General features: G+C 43.3%; 1 protein-coding gene across 5 annotated transcripts in view; it reads right to left on the reverse strand.

The window, feature by feature from the left end:
* The window catches only part of LOC118382856 (POU domain, class 6, transcription factor 2-like), an 89,294-nt gene that overhangs the window by 62,754 nt on the left and 11,262 nt on the right, over positions 1 to 15,278 (reverse strand). For 4 of the 5 annotated variants that reach the window (XM_052505590.1, XM_052505588.1, XM_052505597.1 and 1 more), the window contains 2 exons: positions 6,313 to 6,410; positions 867 to 1,089 (listed from right to left, as the gene is read on the reverse strand). In XM_052505590.1, the coding sequence (XP_052361550.1) occupies positions 867 to 1,089; positions 6,313 to 6,410 (321 nt within the window). The remainder of the gene's footprint in view (positions 1 to 866; positions 1,090 to 6,312; positions 6,411 to 15,278) is intronic. The other variant, XM_052505594.1, reaches the window with a different exon arrangement.

Raw genomic sequence — 15,278 nt, forward strand, 5'->3', positions numbered from 1 at the left:
GGCTAGATAGATGTGGGGTTTATTAAAAGCTCACCCCATAGCGATGATGCACGTTGTTATTTATGCATGTTTGTGTCCATTAGGGGCTTCTAACTTCCTTCCCATTTCCTCACTCATTCCATCTGTCCATCCATTTCCTCACATGAAGAGGAGGTGGGGGGGCTCTTCTCTATGCACTTTGTGCTGCACTGGCATTATTGTAATCTCCACCCAAAAACACACTGCTTTACATGCAGCCTGGCATCTTTTTACATTAGCGACTCCGGGCCCCTCTCATCCAACATTCATGACTGAAGGTTTCCCCAGCCATCCCTCAATCTAATGGTATAAAAGAGACAATGTTTTAAACATTAAAATGAAAACCATTTACAACTATGATCAAAAGAGAACACTTGGGCATTAAAGTTTAAAAGGCGAGGATAAGTACAGCCACGTGGACGGACGGATGAGGATGAAAAGAGAGTACAGTGCACTCTTACGCAGAGAAAACAGGCACAAAGTGCTTTTGCGCCGCGCGGCAAAACGCTGACCTGTAATTAATATGGCTCTTTCTCCAGGAAAGTTGAAGATGAGATGCTTTTTGGAACATAACCCCCCCAAGCTCTTTTTTATCCCCTATGGGATTTTTAGATTGACATTTTTTTTATACAGGTGAATCGTAACACATATCCTGTGTAGCATAAACTGTAGATACTGGTACATACAGTGTGTGAGGACTAAATGCGTTTGGTGAATGTCATAACATAAGATCACTGCTGTTATTACGTTATAATGCATGCATTTATACGCATTACTGTCAAAAACGACTGTAAATTGAGTCTCCCACCCTGTCCTCTATAGGTTATCTGGTGGAGCAGCCCTCTTACCTTGCAGGTTCTGTAGGGGAAGGGTCATGATGCCCTGTGCGGCTGCTGCAGCCATCAGGCCCTGAATGTTGGCCGTGGGCAGCGAGAGCACCAGCCCCTGCTGGCCTCCCAGGTGGCCGCCTGTATTGAAGGGGATGAGGATGGGCTGGTTCAGGCCTGGAGACCCCCCGGCCAGCTGCTGGGCTAGTTGCTGAGCCACCAGCAGAGACTGAATAGAAAGACACTGGGTTACAAAAATGTATTGACATTAGTAAAAGGCATAGTGAAGGTGATGAATGTGTTAGTGTGCATAGTAGCGAGAGGTCACATGTACACATTCCATTTCATCCATAAAGATGCATTTATGATATTCACATCAAATTCATCTGGGAGGGAATGAATGGGTTAACAAGGTAGCCACGCATGCCACGCGCTCATTTCACTCAAGTGACTGAAGTGCTTTAATCAATGTGCTGCTCTGACGAATGCCGTTTGTTTTTGTTGATGACATCTGCTTTGAAACATGCCACAGCCAGAAAGTGACAGCCGAAACGCAGTGCTGCTTATTGGCGTGTGGAAAAAGGAATACAACTCCAACCTTTGAAGGAGAGCAGTGCATTTCCCTCTCAGATGGATGCAGAATGGTTTACATTTCATTACAATGAACACACACGTTTTGCTCGCCCGAGGTAGAGTATGTCATGATACGCTGAAGACCACACTATTTACCAAGAGAGTTTTCATCTATATTTTTCGTAGCTGTCTATTTACCACCCGAAACTTATGCTGCCACTGAGACCGTACTCAACGAGCTGTATACATGCTCCTCCAGGGGCGGCGTTCATAGTGGCCAGGGACATTAATGCAGGGAAACTTCAATCGGTTTTAACTCATTTCTACCAGCCTGTTACAAAAACAAAACTCTAGACCACCTTTACTCCACACACAGAGATGTGTACAAAGCTCTCCCTCAACCTCCATTGAGCAGATCTGACCACAGCTCAGCTCAGCATTCAACACCATAGTGCCCTCAAAGCTCACCGCTGAGATAAGGACCCTGTGACTAAACACCTCCCTCCGCACATGGATCCTGTCGTACTACAACACCTGTTGTCGTCGGTGCATATGACAAATAACATTTGATTTGATTTGACCTCTGGTACCCTAGAATCAGTCTTTCCGCCAATATCAGCATTTTCCTCCTTTGCTAGAAGATACAGTACATCACTGACTTCGTGTAAGCATTCACTAATATTAGTCAGAGTAGAATCTGTGCAGTCACAGACACAGACGCTAAGATATGTTATCTGGAGTATTGCCAGGAGATATTTGGCAGAGTAGAGGAGCAGTTCAAATGTACCTTCACAGGGAGTGGGTTTGCAAATATACAGGCAACATTTCTATTGCCAGAGTGCTTTGACCCCGAGTTTAATTCATGTTCTTTACAAAAGATGTGGAAAGGTTGTAGCACCAGCGGAATACAGAGCTGTGACATCCAGATATGTATTCAACTTGATATCATGGAAGATTTTCTTCAGTCTGCCAGATGCGGACTTCTCATAAAGTCATCAGAGGAAACAAGCCTTTTGCATGGCGTAAAGCGACATTCCTAAATGACCTGCTGGGATGTGCCTCTAGACAGAAAGAATGCATGGTGTCTTTGTGTCCAAGCCCAGCCTGAAAAACATCCCTTGAAACGTCTCAGCTCCTGTGCGCCTGTAGTATACCTGCCTGCCCTGCGACCTCGGTGCTGCTCCTGCTCTGCATGACTCCTCTACACTGACCTGAGCCCACAAAGCTTTAACAGTACTAGGCGTCTGTGGCGAGGGAGCGAAGGGGCCGACTGGTGCCAACATGCCACTGTACTTCCAGGCTTGGTGCTGCTGGGTGACAGCGGTGTCACTAAGATAACCCGGCGCGCTAAGGAAAGCAAGCACCAGTTCCGACATAATCACAGTTTAAGGAATGTGATGTTACACGGGTTTAACGCCAAGAGGCTGGGAGAGATTGGAAGGTGAAACACTAGCATTTAAACAGAAAACAGGGCAAGAGAAAACCCCCATATGGTTCTAATTTCCTCATGCATTTGTTTCACCTACACCTTTAATCAAAAGGTGACCAGGGACGAAGCTTTGATAGTCAATGACATGGGGAGAGGTTCAGTGCTAGCAACTGTATCCTGTAAACAAAACTGATTAAATAACAATGATTCTTTTTTTTCTTTTTTATAAACCGGGTGGTTCGAGCCCTGAATGCTGATGGGTTGACAGCCATAGTATATCAGACCGTATACCGGGGTTTGACAAAACATTTATTTTCACTGCTCTAATTACATTGGTCAATAGCAATAAGGCTCCTCGGACGTTTGTGGTATATGGCCAATATACTGTACCACGGCTAAGGGCTGTATCCAGGCACTTTGCGTTGCGTCGTGCCTAAGAACAGCCTTTAGCCGTGGTATATTGGACATATACCACACTCCCTCATGCCCTGTTGCTTAAATAGTCAATACTCATTAGGTTTAAAAAACATTCAGAACCATTTTAGTTTGCTTTGAAGTACTATAGAAAACCATAACACAAAGGAGTGCCACTGGTTGACTTTGAACGTATTCCAAATGACGTTTGTCATTAGCTATAAATAAGGAATTAGTCATTTGAGTGAGCAAAGACGAACCATCAAAGGACAATAACAAAGGGGGGTTGTCAGTGCAAGTGACATATGTTTAATCTGGGTTTAAAAAAAAAAGTAAATTTCATGTTGAATTGTACTGGCAGATAATCATAGACATCTTTGAACATTCATTTCAACTTCAAATTAAATGAGATCCTTTCGCCTGACACTGAAGACAGAGCAACATGGAAGGGAATGGTATTAAAAAAACTATTCTACATACATCAAATGTACTGCTGATTTATTATTACAAGCACGTGTCTGCCAGCTTCAGGGCACTTCAAGTAAATAAGACCCCGTGCTATTTGTCTTTGGGCTGTGTTTGTTGCTGGGTGGCTCATGGCTTTTGTGAAGAGGAGAGGGGGGCAGTTTAGGAATTGATTGTCTACCTAACTTGCTTCTGTAAAACATGCAAAGTGTGAGTACTAATTTAACTGAACATTACATCTGAAAAACTTGCCTCGGGCTGCCACCACATTCCAGATCATAATTGAACTATGTTGTCTTTTAAAATACCAGAGCATTATAGTGAACAACCCATTATGCTTCCTTTGGGTGTCTGTGTGAATAGTTCGGCATTATTTCCCGTTCTTTGTTTGTCTTGCCTGTCTTTCCAACACAGGTCTAGTGGGGATGGTGTGGTACTGGCTTTGGCATGGCTGACAGTTGAGTGTGGAGGAGTGAGGCTCCAAGGGAGCAGGCACGTGTTCTGGGTTAGAGTTTGGCTCTGGATGGGGTCTGGGTGGGAATCCAGACCTGGATAAGGTACTCTGCCTCTCTGCATGTGTTCTGGGTCGAGTTGGGCTCTGGATGGGGTCTGGAATGGGGTCTGGGTGGGGCTGGATGGGGCTTTAGACCTAGATGAGGTACCCTGCCTCTCTGCATGTGTCTGGGTCGAGTTGGGCTCTGAATGGGGTCTGGGTGGGGCTGGATGGGGCTTTAGACCTAGATGAGGTACCCTGCCTCTCTGCATGTGTCTGGGTCGAGTTGGGCTCTGAATGGGGTCTGGGTGGGGCTGGATGGGGCTTTAGACCTAGATGAGGTACCCTGCCTCTCTGCCCATTAGGGGCCAGCAGGCCCTTCCATCTGCAGCCCAGGCAGGCGCTGAGAAATTGCCTGTAATCACAGAGATAGACGACTTTTGTCGGGGGGAGGAAGGCACATTCATGTTGGGTAAACTACCCTCGGATAATGGCTGTTCGCACAATATCCGGCTCTGGAGAGAGGATCTATCAAAACATATTGATCCCGAAACAGGAGAATTGGTTATGGCATGCGCAGCGCCTTTGTTTCTGAAAAGTGTTAGATTCACAGAGACTGTACTGACAGCATTAATATATTAGACTGAGACTGTTGGGGGAACAATCTCTTGTAGCTCATACAGTTTGGCGCTGGCACAACCAGTTGCACTAAAGCATTTCTATTTGGTCTAATACCCTTGTTTAGCATCCGTGTATTAAACAGCTATCATATCTCTTGTCAACAGTGTGGTTTTAATCCGTTTGGTTGTCGGCTGCTCATTCTGCTGAGCTGAGTGAGATAATTCAGCAGGGAACTCAGTGAGTTAGTCTCTCTTCCCCTCACATAACCTCCTTTGTTTACCCTGATGAGGATTGATTCAGTAGCGGATCCCTTAATTGAGTAACACTGAGGTCCGTGTCCCAAATGGCACCCTATTCCTTATTCCCTAGAGCACTACTTTTAACCAGGGCCCATGGAGCTCAGGTCAAAAGTAGTGCACTATAAAGGGAATAGGGTGTCATTTGGGATGCAAACCCCTGAGTGCCCGGGAGAGTGGGCTCATTAAGGGAAGGGAGGGAGGGAAGCTCTGTGCCTGCTTGGTTGCCTGTCTGGCTGTTCACACTACTGTGTTTAGGGAGGTGACAGTGAGACAGCACTAATGAGATAAATGTTCATTAAACAGGGCAGAGCCACCAACCCAGTAAAACCAATCACGTACGCTGGCTGTCCTACTCAGCTGTTTAGTAGGGCTGCCTGGGGTTGGAGTGCGTTTTGTTGGCCTTGAAGGGGAGGGGCAGAGGAAATATAAACGACTCTCTATATATTCTATGCTGATGACAAAAAATTATGACAAAAAACTGCTTTATAGTATATGCTCATAAATACATCTCAACTGATTATCTTTGGGGAGGATTTGATATAATTTGGAGATCACGTTCATGTTCTGCTGTATCTGGTGGGATTATGTGTTTAGGTGCAGCCAGTGGTGTAAAGTACTTAAATACTACTTGAGTAGTTTTTGGGGGTATCTGTACGTTTTACTTGACTATTTATATGTGACAACCTTTACTTTTACTCCACTACGTTCCTAAAGAAAATAATGTACTTTTTACTCCATACATTTTCCCTGACACCCAAAAGTACTCGTTACATTTTGAATGCTTAGCAGGACAGAAAATAGTCCAATTCACACACTTATCAAGAGAACATCCCTGGTCATCCCTACTGCCTCTGATCTGGCAGACTCACTAAACACAAATGCTTTGTTTGTAAAGTATGTCTGAGTGTTGGAGTGTGCCCCTGGAGTGTGCCCCTTAATATAAGGAATTTTTGATTATTCGTACTTTAACGTTTGATACTTACGTATAATTTAGCAATTACAGTTACTTTTGATACTGAAGTATATTTAAAACCAAATACTTTTAGACTTTTACTCAAGGAGTATTTTACCGGGTGACTTTCTGTTTCACTTGAGTCATTTTCTATTAAAGTATCTTTACTTTGACAATTTTCCACCACTGCAGGTCAATAGGAGACATGGAGAGACACCCACCTGTGGTCCCACCGGGTAGGCTGGGTGACACTGTCCCAGCTGACTCTGTTCTGACGGGCTGCTGCTGGTATCAGACTGGACAGAGCCATCACGGGCTCCTGAGGTAGAGAAAGATAAGAGGGGGAGAGAGAGATGTTAATCCACTATAACATTGAAACAATCAGGCACAAAAAAAACATGCACGCGCAGACATAGCCAGCTGTGATCACACAGCCCTGAGTACGGCGGGGGGGGGGGATTTTGTGTTAAAGTGCTATATCAATAACCGCTGCGGCACCGTTCACAATCAGCGCTGAATAAACGACCCGCCAGTTGAGAGTCTCATTGACGTGAGGTTGATGCTTACCAGGCAGCCGCACCCCGACGGCCTCGATTACAGCTGAGGGATGAGAGATGGAGGGCCACATAAACTGTGGGGCCCTGCCCTGCATTATTCCCACATTTACATTGTTGAGTATCATCACCCATCTAACCCCCCTCCCCCCTTCTACCAGAAGACAGCCTGTGGCTATGAGACACAATTAGACCTGTTTCCTACAGTATGGGGCCACGGCGGACTAAGGAGGAGCACATCCGACAGGGACATGATAATAAGCCTGGCCTGCTGTGTGATGTGACGGCCGGAGAGAAAACAAAAACCACTCAGGGTGGGTGGGCGGTGAGACACAGGTGTGTCCCAAATGGCACCCTATTCCCTATGTAGGACACTACTTTTTTTGACCAGGGCCCATAGGGCACCATTTGTGACACAGGCACGGACTGTTAAAACATGGACTCTCGCTCTCAGCATCTCTCAACAGCTCACGCGCATCTCAGACCTCAGTCATCATGTGTGATGACGTGTTTTGATGGACAATTCCCTTGCCACTATAGTACAGTTTTCATAGGTCCCTTCTGCCTAGCTGTTGTAACTTTTATACTGTCGATAAACCATGAAACTATTCATTAAAAGTGTATTCCTTCAGATAGTTCAGTGATAAACTATTTGCTTTTATACCATATGGGCTAACTTGTATAACGTCCATCTTTGCCAAAAGTCAAGAACATTGATCACAAGTCAAAAGAAGTCATCAATACAGAGGTCTCGGCATATTGATATTTTCTCTAAATGCAGCCATACATCCATGGCAGGCTACTATACAGCCCTTTCAATGTAATTGTACAACAGATTAAAACTCACTTTCCACAAAAAAACTTGAATTCAAGTTGGTAAAAAGAAGTCAAGGAAAGTCGGAAAGCGAGTGGGAGAGTTCTAGAGAAAGCGAAAGAACATGAATGCACTTGTGTATCCCTTTTCAATTTGAGCAAGTTACAAGTCGAACAATATATCTAAAACAATCACTGCATCAAAGTTTGACCTTTGTATTACTTAAGGCTTTTCTGTCAAGATGTGGTTGCTGTTTGGTTGTGTGGGACTGGGACGGTACAAATTTGCGCATTACGTCCGAAACTCCACTCTGCCATCCAAAATCATCTCATCTTTACATAAACTCCAAATAATTGGTGAATTGTATGACCCATCAAATGAACCTTAAGCATTTGATGCTTGATTTAATTGCCCTGGGGGACAAGCCCGCATTTTGAGCTGGTTTCTACCTCTGGCTCACTGGGCCAGCGTCTTGATATTGGTCCACATAAACCCAAGCTTGTCAACCCTGCAGTCACTTAACATTAGACAGTGCAGTTTCTTACCAATTTTACCCATTATGGGTCAAACATAGCCCAACCCAATGCATTTAATTATTCAAGAGATGAAATACCACTTTGAAGACAGGCTTTGGATTTGGACAGCAGAAACCTAGTCTCATCCTAACACCGGGGCAAACATTCAAAAGAGGTTATCATAAGTGCATGACGATGAGCTTAGTTTAGGGTTTCTCACTGATATGATATATGACATCAATTCAACCATTTCCTCTGACTTGATCTAATGTCTTTGAAGACAAGTTTCTTCATGTAACGACAACCGGAATTCACAAGTCAATTGAGGATCTCATTCACATTTGTGAATATATTATGGCATTACTCCATAACCCCACTGGTTTCCAATCAACTTCGACAACTACAAGCATGCGTATCATCAAATGTCATATCAAAGAACGACAAGCACGACAGCGGGATTGAACACTGAGCACTGGCGGCAGTTCATCTCATTAGCATATATCCATTCCATCTCAATGTCAGAGATGAAATAAACAGCGGCTTGACTGTGGCATCCACCCCTAATCAGAGGGATCACTCTGCTCTATTATTGATGAGCGAATGAAAGTTTACAGCATGGCAATACCATCAATAAGTAATGAACATAGTTTGTGTAGTGAATAATATATTCCATTTGATAAGCAGGAGCAGAGGGCTACGGCTGATTAAATAACCGCTGTATGCCTTTCATTGCGTCATCTCGCAATAATTTAGCGGGATGTTTAAGAGAAAGCGTGATCTGCCTGCAAATATCTATGACGTAAACACGTTTAGCACTGGGAAAGGAATCGATAATAAATAAATGCACATGCACATCTTTTCCCCGAGGTGTTGGTCGTGATTTCTTTAACAAAATTAAAACGCTGACAGGAGGAAATATCTTGGGAGTCCATCTTCAATAATCTTTTATTACTAGGTTCTTTGTTATTTTAATTAACCAGTTTATATATTGTGAAGGTTTCGTCAAGTGGATTCCCTTTTGGCCAGTAACACTGGACTGACAACAGCTATAATGACGCTTGGAATGATAAAATGTTTGCTGAAATAATGTTTTATACATATTTTCTACTTACACGTGAATACAATTTTATACTTAAGACTGAAGTAATTCCTCCACTATTTTGTGCACAAAAATCCAGAAAGCGTGTTCAATGTGTTCACATTTAATTTTGGGATCGTTAAACTCTCTTTGGTACACTTTTCCCAGCATTGCAGCACATAGACCTCGCATTGAATTTAAGAGCTTAATGCTTGTTATTATAAAATACCATTTCTCAACTCTGTTATTTGTGCTGATTTAACACCACTGAACAACCCCAAACCATCTCCCATATATCCTAACCACAGTCCTCTCTTCTACACTACAACAATAATGATTCCGATATCAGTGATCGGTGGCTCATGGTGTGGAAATATCCCCAATATCTGACACTAAATAAATTATCTTGCATTGATCACCTAAGTGGCGACTGGAGGGCCACGTTCAATGCCCGAACAGGGCAGAGAGTTTGTATATGGGGTGCAAAGAGCTGCATTTAATTGACGTCATCAATTGACGTCTCAATACAGAGTGCTGCCCCAAGCACAACACCACACAAAACAATTAGTCCGCATTTCATAAAGCAATCAGTTTTGCCATCTACTCTAATGCAACAACTGCTTCATCCATTGACCATGTGAATGACATGGGTGTTATTGAAGGCTTTGTGTCCGAGTTAGCTTTCACCCCACTGCATTTATGAATCCATTTTTGTCCATAAAAGAAGCGTTAACACTTAAAGCTATTTTAGTGGCGATGCATTATAAGCTGACAAATATTGGAGAGAGCACAGCGGTAACGATTCAGGCTTTTCAAAATCAACCAGCCCATAAACTCCGCAACACCCCCTTTTTTTAGTAATGGCTCTTTTCAAAACGCTGGGCTAATGGCATGTTGTTTCGTTATGTAGCGGTTCTCATTGAGATGTAATATGCAGGTTGACGTTTATTGGGATGAATATTGTCCTGGAGGCAGAACTGAGTGATTTCTAGATGGGCCAGCGGCAAAGTCAAACTTGGCTAGAAAACTGTGCCTTTGGTCTTAAGGTTAGCACTTTGGTTAAGGTTAGGGTTAGGTTTAAAATCCGATTTTATGACTTTGTTGCTGTGCCATTTAGTGGCTACCCTGCAGAGCTGCCTCCAGTACATGAGTCATCCTAATAAATGACAACGTGCATTTAATATATTAACAACAACAATGACTAAACGTGTCTCAAAACGGTTTATTCCCCCTCCATATTTATTATTCACGCTTTTTTCTACTATTAAATATCAACACAATATCGACATTCAAAAGATAACACATTTGTGCATTCTTATCACACAGTTTCTATTTGCCATGGAAATATGTGTTTTTGTTCCTTATTGTTGAGTGCTAAACAAATGAGAGTGAAAGCCCAAGCTGCAGGAATCAATAGAGATTCACTGATGATGGGGGTCAGGGCATCATACTGGGCGAAATAAATGACAAGTCACATCATACACAAGGTTTAATTCTATCAATACCAGACCAATTGTGTTGGATTGTTTGAGCATTGATTCCACTAATGCCTCTGAAATGCCTGACACGGCATATAGCTTTTATGGTATTGGCACAAACACAAGTTTACTACACGCGGGAGCGAAAGAGGGAGAGGAGGAGAGAGAGAGAGTTTCCTATTCCCCAGTAAGTCATACTGCATTATATCTGAAAATAAGAGAAGTGACAGTACTGTATAGTGCCCTGGATTTACAGTGGTTTAAATGGACACATACAATTAGATTTTGGATTTGTCAATAACTCAGCCATCGTTCGACCAATCCCTTAGCTTTTCTCAAACTAGGTTAACACACGCACCATTGGTCTACGTTCCAAACGTCCCAAGCCTTTTAAAACCTCAAATACACTACATGTCTGACATTTCCTGCGTTGCAGGAACGTTGTCCTGCAAAAAGGGCGATCAAATACGTCTGTAGCATTGTTCTGCCTTTCATTGAGCACACCAAAGCCCTCAACAATAACCCAGAGGATAATGTTCTGCCAATAACCTCTGGGTCCTCTTTATTAGATGGCTCCCTGAGGATGAGCAGGAAAGTAATACTCTGTTTAGAGACCCTCAGAGGAGAGGCTGGCTGGTTATACGTCAATAGCGGTTTTTGGAGTCGGAACGCCCCAGACATTGACTGTTGAGTGGCTGCCTGTAATACCATTAGCTGCATTATCGTACACTCGAGCCTGGAGAGCTGTCATTTCCTTAATTAAGGGCCCAGCGCAGGGGCTTGGTGGTCAGGGGCCGAGCCAGTCTCTCTGGGCCCCTTATATTAACGGTTGATTTCTGCTGGAGCAGCAAGGCGCTCCAGACCCTACAGGCAAAAATATCAAATTCATTCATTATTCCACCAATAAGTGGAATTATGGAGTCAAGGTATTACACGGGAAGCAAAGCAAAGCACATGGCAGTGTGGATTGGATTTTTCACCTCAGCAGTTCTTCAGCCACTTCTGGCGACAGTAATTACAGGACCACCAGAGAACATGGGATAGAGGGGGTATAGAGATTGACTAAAGACTGTCTTACCATTAAGAAATGATTAAAGGGTAAAAACTGTTTTTGAAGTGTAGACCCTCCCTGTTGCTGCTCAGTGTAGTTATTGGTCATCGTCAGTATATGTAAATGCAACTGATAACAGGGAAGTAGCATCCTCCCATAGCTATCCTCTCTTACATGGCCATGGGTCTTCCTCCAACAGGAAGTGCTCTTGGCCTGCTCTTACCTGCCTCTCCTTCTTCATTGAAGTGGACCAGGAGCCAAGCAGACTGGAGAGCACAAGTTGCACAGGATGAGGTCAATTGGAGGGAAGGGGTAATGCTCATCTCAAAGGTCAAGAAGGAGAGGGTGTGATGAAGAGTGAGAGAGACGGGGGGGGTGGAGAGGAGAGGAGGAAGAGGGGGAGAGTTGGAGAGAGAGAGCATTTGTGCAGGCAACTCTCAGGGGAGCGGAACACTTTGCACATGAGTACATCTGTTGCGGTCCATTCTCCTCATTCCCCAAGCAATGTCAACCTGATTACCTCAGGGTTGAAAGAGACCAATAACAATCCCAAATTATTCCTCATCCTTTTATGGTCATCAGTGCAGCATGGACGGTGAAATCAGGGCCTGCCTGAGAGAGCTGTAAGCCTGTTAGGAGAGCTGGGGAATGCTGAGGTGCCTCCCTTCCTATTGATGGGAGCCTCTTCTGAAATTACTAAAATTATATTTGTGGTAAATAGGATTCAGCCTGATCTGGTGCCCCCTTCATCGTCACGCAAGAGGGTTTCTCTTTAACCACGGCTCTCTGTCTGGATCTCTATCCAACATGTTTTCCTGTCACAAACAAAGTCATTTGTGGAGTAATACAGCTTCATGTTCAAATGAGCAAATAAGTGATTCATCATTATATGCAAATCATTTCAAAAGTACTCGACATGACCAAAACTATGTGGACACTAGGGCTGTGGTGGTGGTGCTGTGGCGGTGACCGTATTACCGCCACACCGGTGGTCCTGAGTCATGAAGGTAGTCAGATTCCACATGACCATTTAGTCACATGTGATTAGGCTTCTCCAAGCTCTGATGCTGCTGGTCATTAGTAGCCTACCAAACGTGCTAACTGCCTGGTACTCAGCACTCTATTGTCCCTCTAATCACTCTGATATCAATGCAAATGTAATCGAAAATCAAATCAAACACTTCATGAGAGCCCATGAGCTCATGTTGCGCAAAATTTCTATAGGCTATGCAATTGCTTGAGAAAACAGAGTGATGGCCTCTACTATAAAGAGGAGGATCCCATCAGTTTTCTATAGACTAGGTCTACTATATTTATTTCTCAACTTTCCTAATATTTTTCCTAATATTTTATAATATGCTTATCTTTACAACAGGAGTATAGCCTTACCTGGCTGGCATGAAAACGAACCACGGGAAAAGCGTCCTCCATTCACTATTTAAGTGCATAGATGACATGTATTCTTTCCCCACTGCCCCTGTTTCGATACAGGTGCATGATAATATGGTCCATTCTAAATCACAACAAATATCACACATATATTATTTAGTATGTGTAAAGACAAGATTAAATCAGAATAGTCTGATGGGTGATAATATTAGCCTATTACTTGTGAATTATATATTATCACTTGTGAATGATGCCCAGCATAAGAAACAATGCCTTTTTGTTGTTGTTGACTTTTTTGAATCATAGTGGCACACCTCATGTAGCCTAGCCGATAGGTCTATGTTTTGATAAGGTTTGTATCACAACTAAAGTGGCAAAATAAATTCCTAAAATTAAACCCATTAATGCGCTTTACAAGGGCTGTAAGAGCATAACTTGCATATATAAGCAGCGCGTTTCCAGTTTGGGGAAGATCATTTTCACCATAAAAATGCACCTTTATAATAAAAGCATTACATGCATAATTGCATTCGCAATAGTGGTGTTTTCCGCTAATGGAACATTGCTGCGCTTATAATGTGAAGATATAGCTACATAGTTTAGCAACATTTTAAGCTAAACATTCCGCTCTGTTGCATCAGCCACATTGCTTACATTTTTTTGATGGATGTTAGTGGTTGTATTAATTTGGGATCTATCGCATCCCACTACTGTCCCAGACTATTTGGAATATTTATTTTTTTACACAGAATAGAATAGGTCGCTTTTAGGCCTAATCATCCTGTTAGCAGACGAAAAGTAAACATGGACAGTTCTTTCAATATCTTCAATATGCACGTCGGAATTGGATAAGGACTCTTGCAGCTGCATCCCAGATGTGTCTGCCTTCACTTGTAGCCTGTGAGAAAGAGCTGATCACGTGATAGAGTCGCATCATGTTGTCCAACATTTTTCGAAGAACTACAGTTACATTAATAACTCTAAATTAAGCATATAGGAATAAATGTATTTGGTAACCGCTGAACACAATAGCCGCATTCCTTCAAACAGTTTGGAGAAAATTGGCTTTCTATTTTATTCAGCTTTGTTAAATTGTATTCTTCATACTATAAAATAATGCCACGGAATTCTAAGCAAATCTTGTCTGCTAAATGAACTAGTGTAGCCCACAGCCATTTGGAATAGCCAGATCAGGACCTAACATAAGGACAACTTAGAGTTTGCTACTCTGTTCTTCTGAAACACACTACATTTTCTTCATATCATGCTTCTTTAGACCTGTCTAAAATAAATATTGGATTTATGGTGAAGGTGTAGGTTATTACATGGATTTATTTTGACTTTTTAAAATGTAGATGTTCCAAAGGTCTGCATCAGTGGCTTGTAGACTATGTGTGGAAGTCAGGAGATGCTAAATGTGTTTATGTTAATTAACAGGCAATTACCGTGAGACCGACAGTTATTTGCTAAAAAATCACCGTCTGACAAAATGTTGTGACCGCCACAGCCCTAGTGGACACCTGCTCGTCGAACATCTCATTCCAAAATTATGAGCATTAATATTGAGTTGGTCTCCCCCTTTGCTGGTATAACAGCCTCCACTCTTCTGGGAAGGCTTTCTACGAGATGTTGGAACATTGCTGGAGGAACTTGCTTCCATTCAGACACAAGAGCTTTAAGGAGTTGGGCACTGATGTTGGGCGATTAGGCCTGGCTCGAAGGGGTTGAGGTCAGGGCTCTCTTCCACACGATCTCGACAAACCACTTCTGTATGGACCTCGTTTTGTGCACGGGGGCATTGTCATGTTGAAATAGGAAAGGGCCTTCCTCAAACTGTTGCCACAAATTTGGAAGCACAGAATGGTCTAGAATGTCATTGTATGCTGTAGCGTTAAGATTTCCCTTCACTGGAACTAAGGGGCCTAGCCCGAACAGTCCCAGACCATTATTCCTCCTCCACCAAACTTTACAGTTGGCACTATGCATTGGGGCAGGTAGGGTTCTACAGGCAGTGATGCATCACTCCAGAGAACGTGTTTCCACTGCTCCAGAGTCCAATGGTGGTGAGCTTTACACTACTCCAGCTGACGCTTGGCATTGCGCATGTTGATCTTAGATGCTCAGCTGCTCGGCTGTGGAAACCCATTTCATGAAGTTCCCGACAAACAGTTATTGTGCTGATATTGCTTCCAGAGCCAGTTTGCAACTCGGTAGTGAGTGTTGCAACCGAGGGTAGATTCTTTTTTTCGCGCTACATGCTTCAGTACTCGGCGGTCCCATTCTGTGAGCTTGTGTGGTCTACCACTCC

Source organism: Oncorhynchus keta, chromosome 4, assembly GCF_023373465.1.
Source record: "Oncorhynchus keta strain PuntledgeMale-10-30-2019 chromosome 4, Oket_V2, whole genome shotgun sequence".
Lineage (NCBI taxonomy): Eukaryota > Metazoa > Chordata > Actinopteri > Salmoniformes > Salmonidae > Oncorhynchus > Oncorhynchus keta.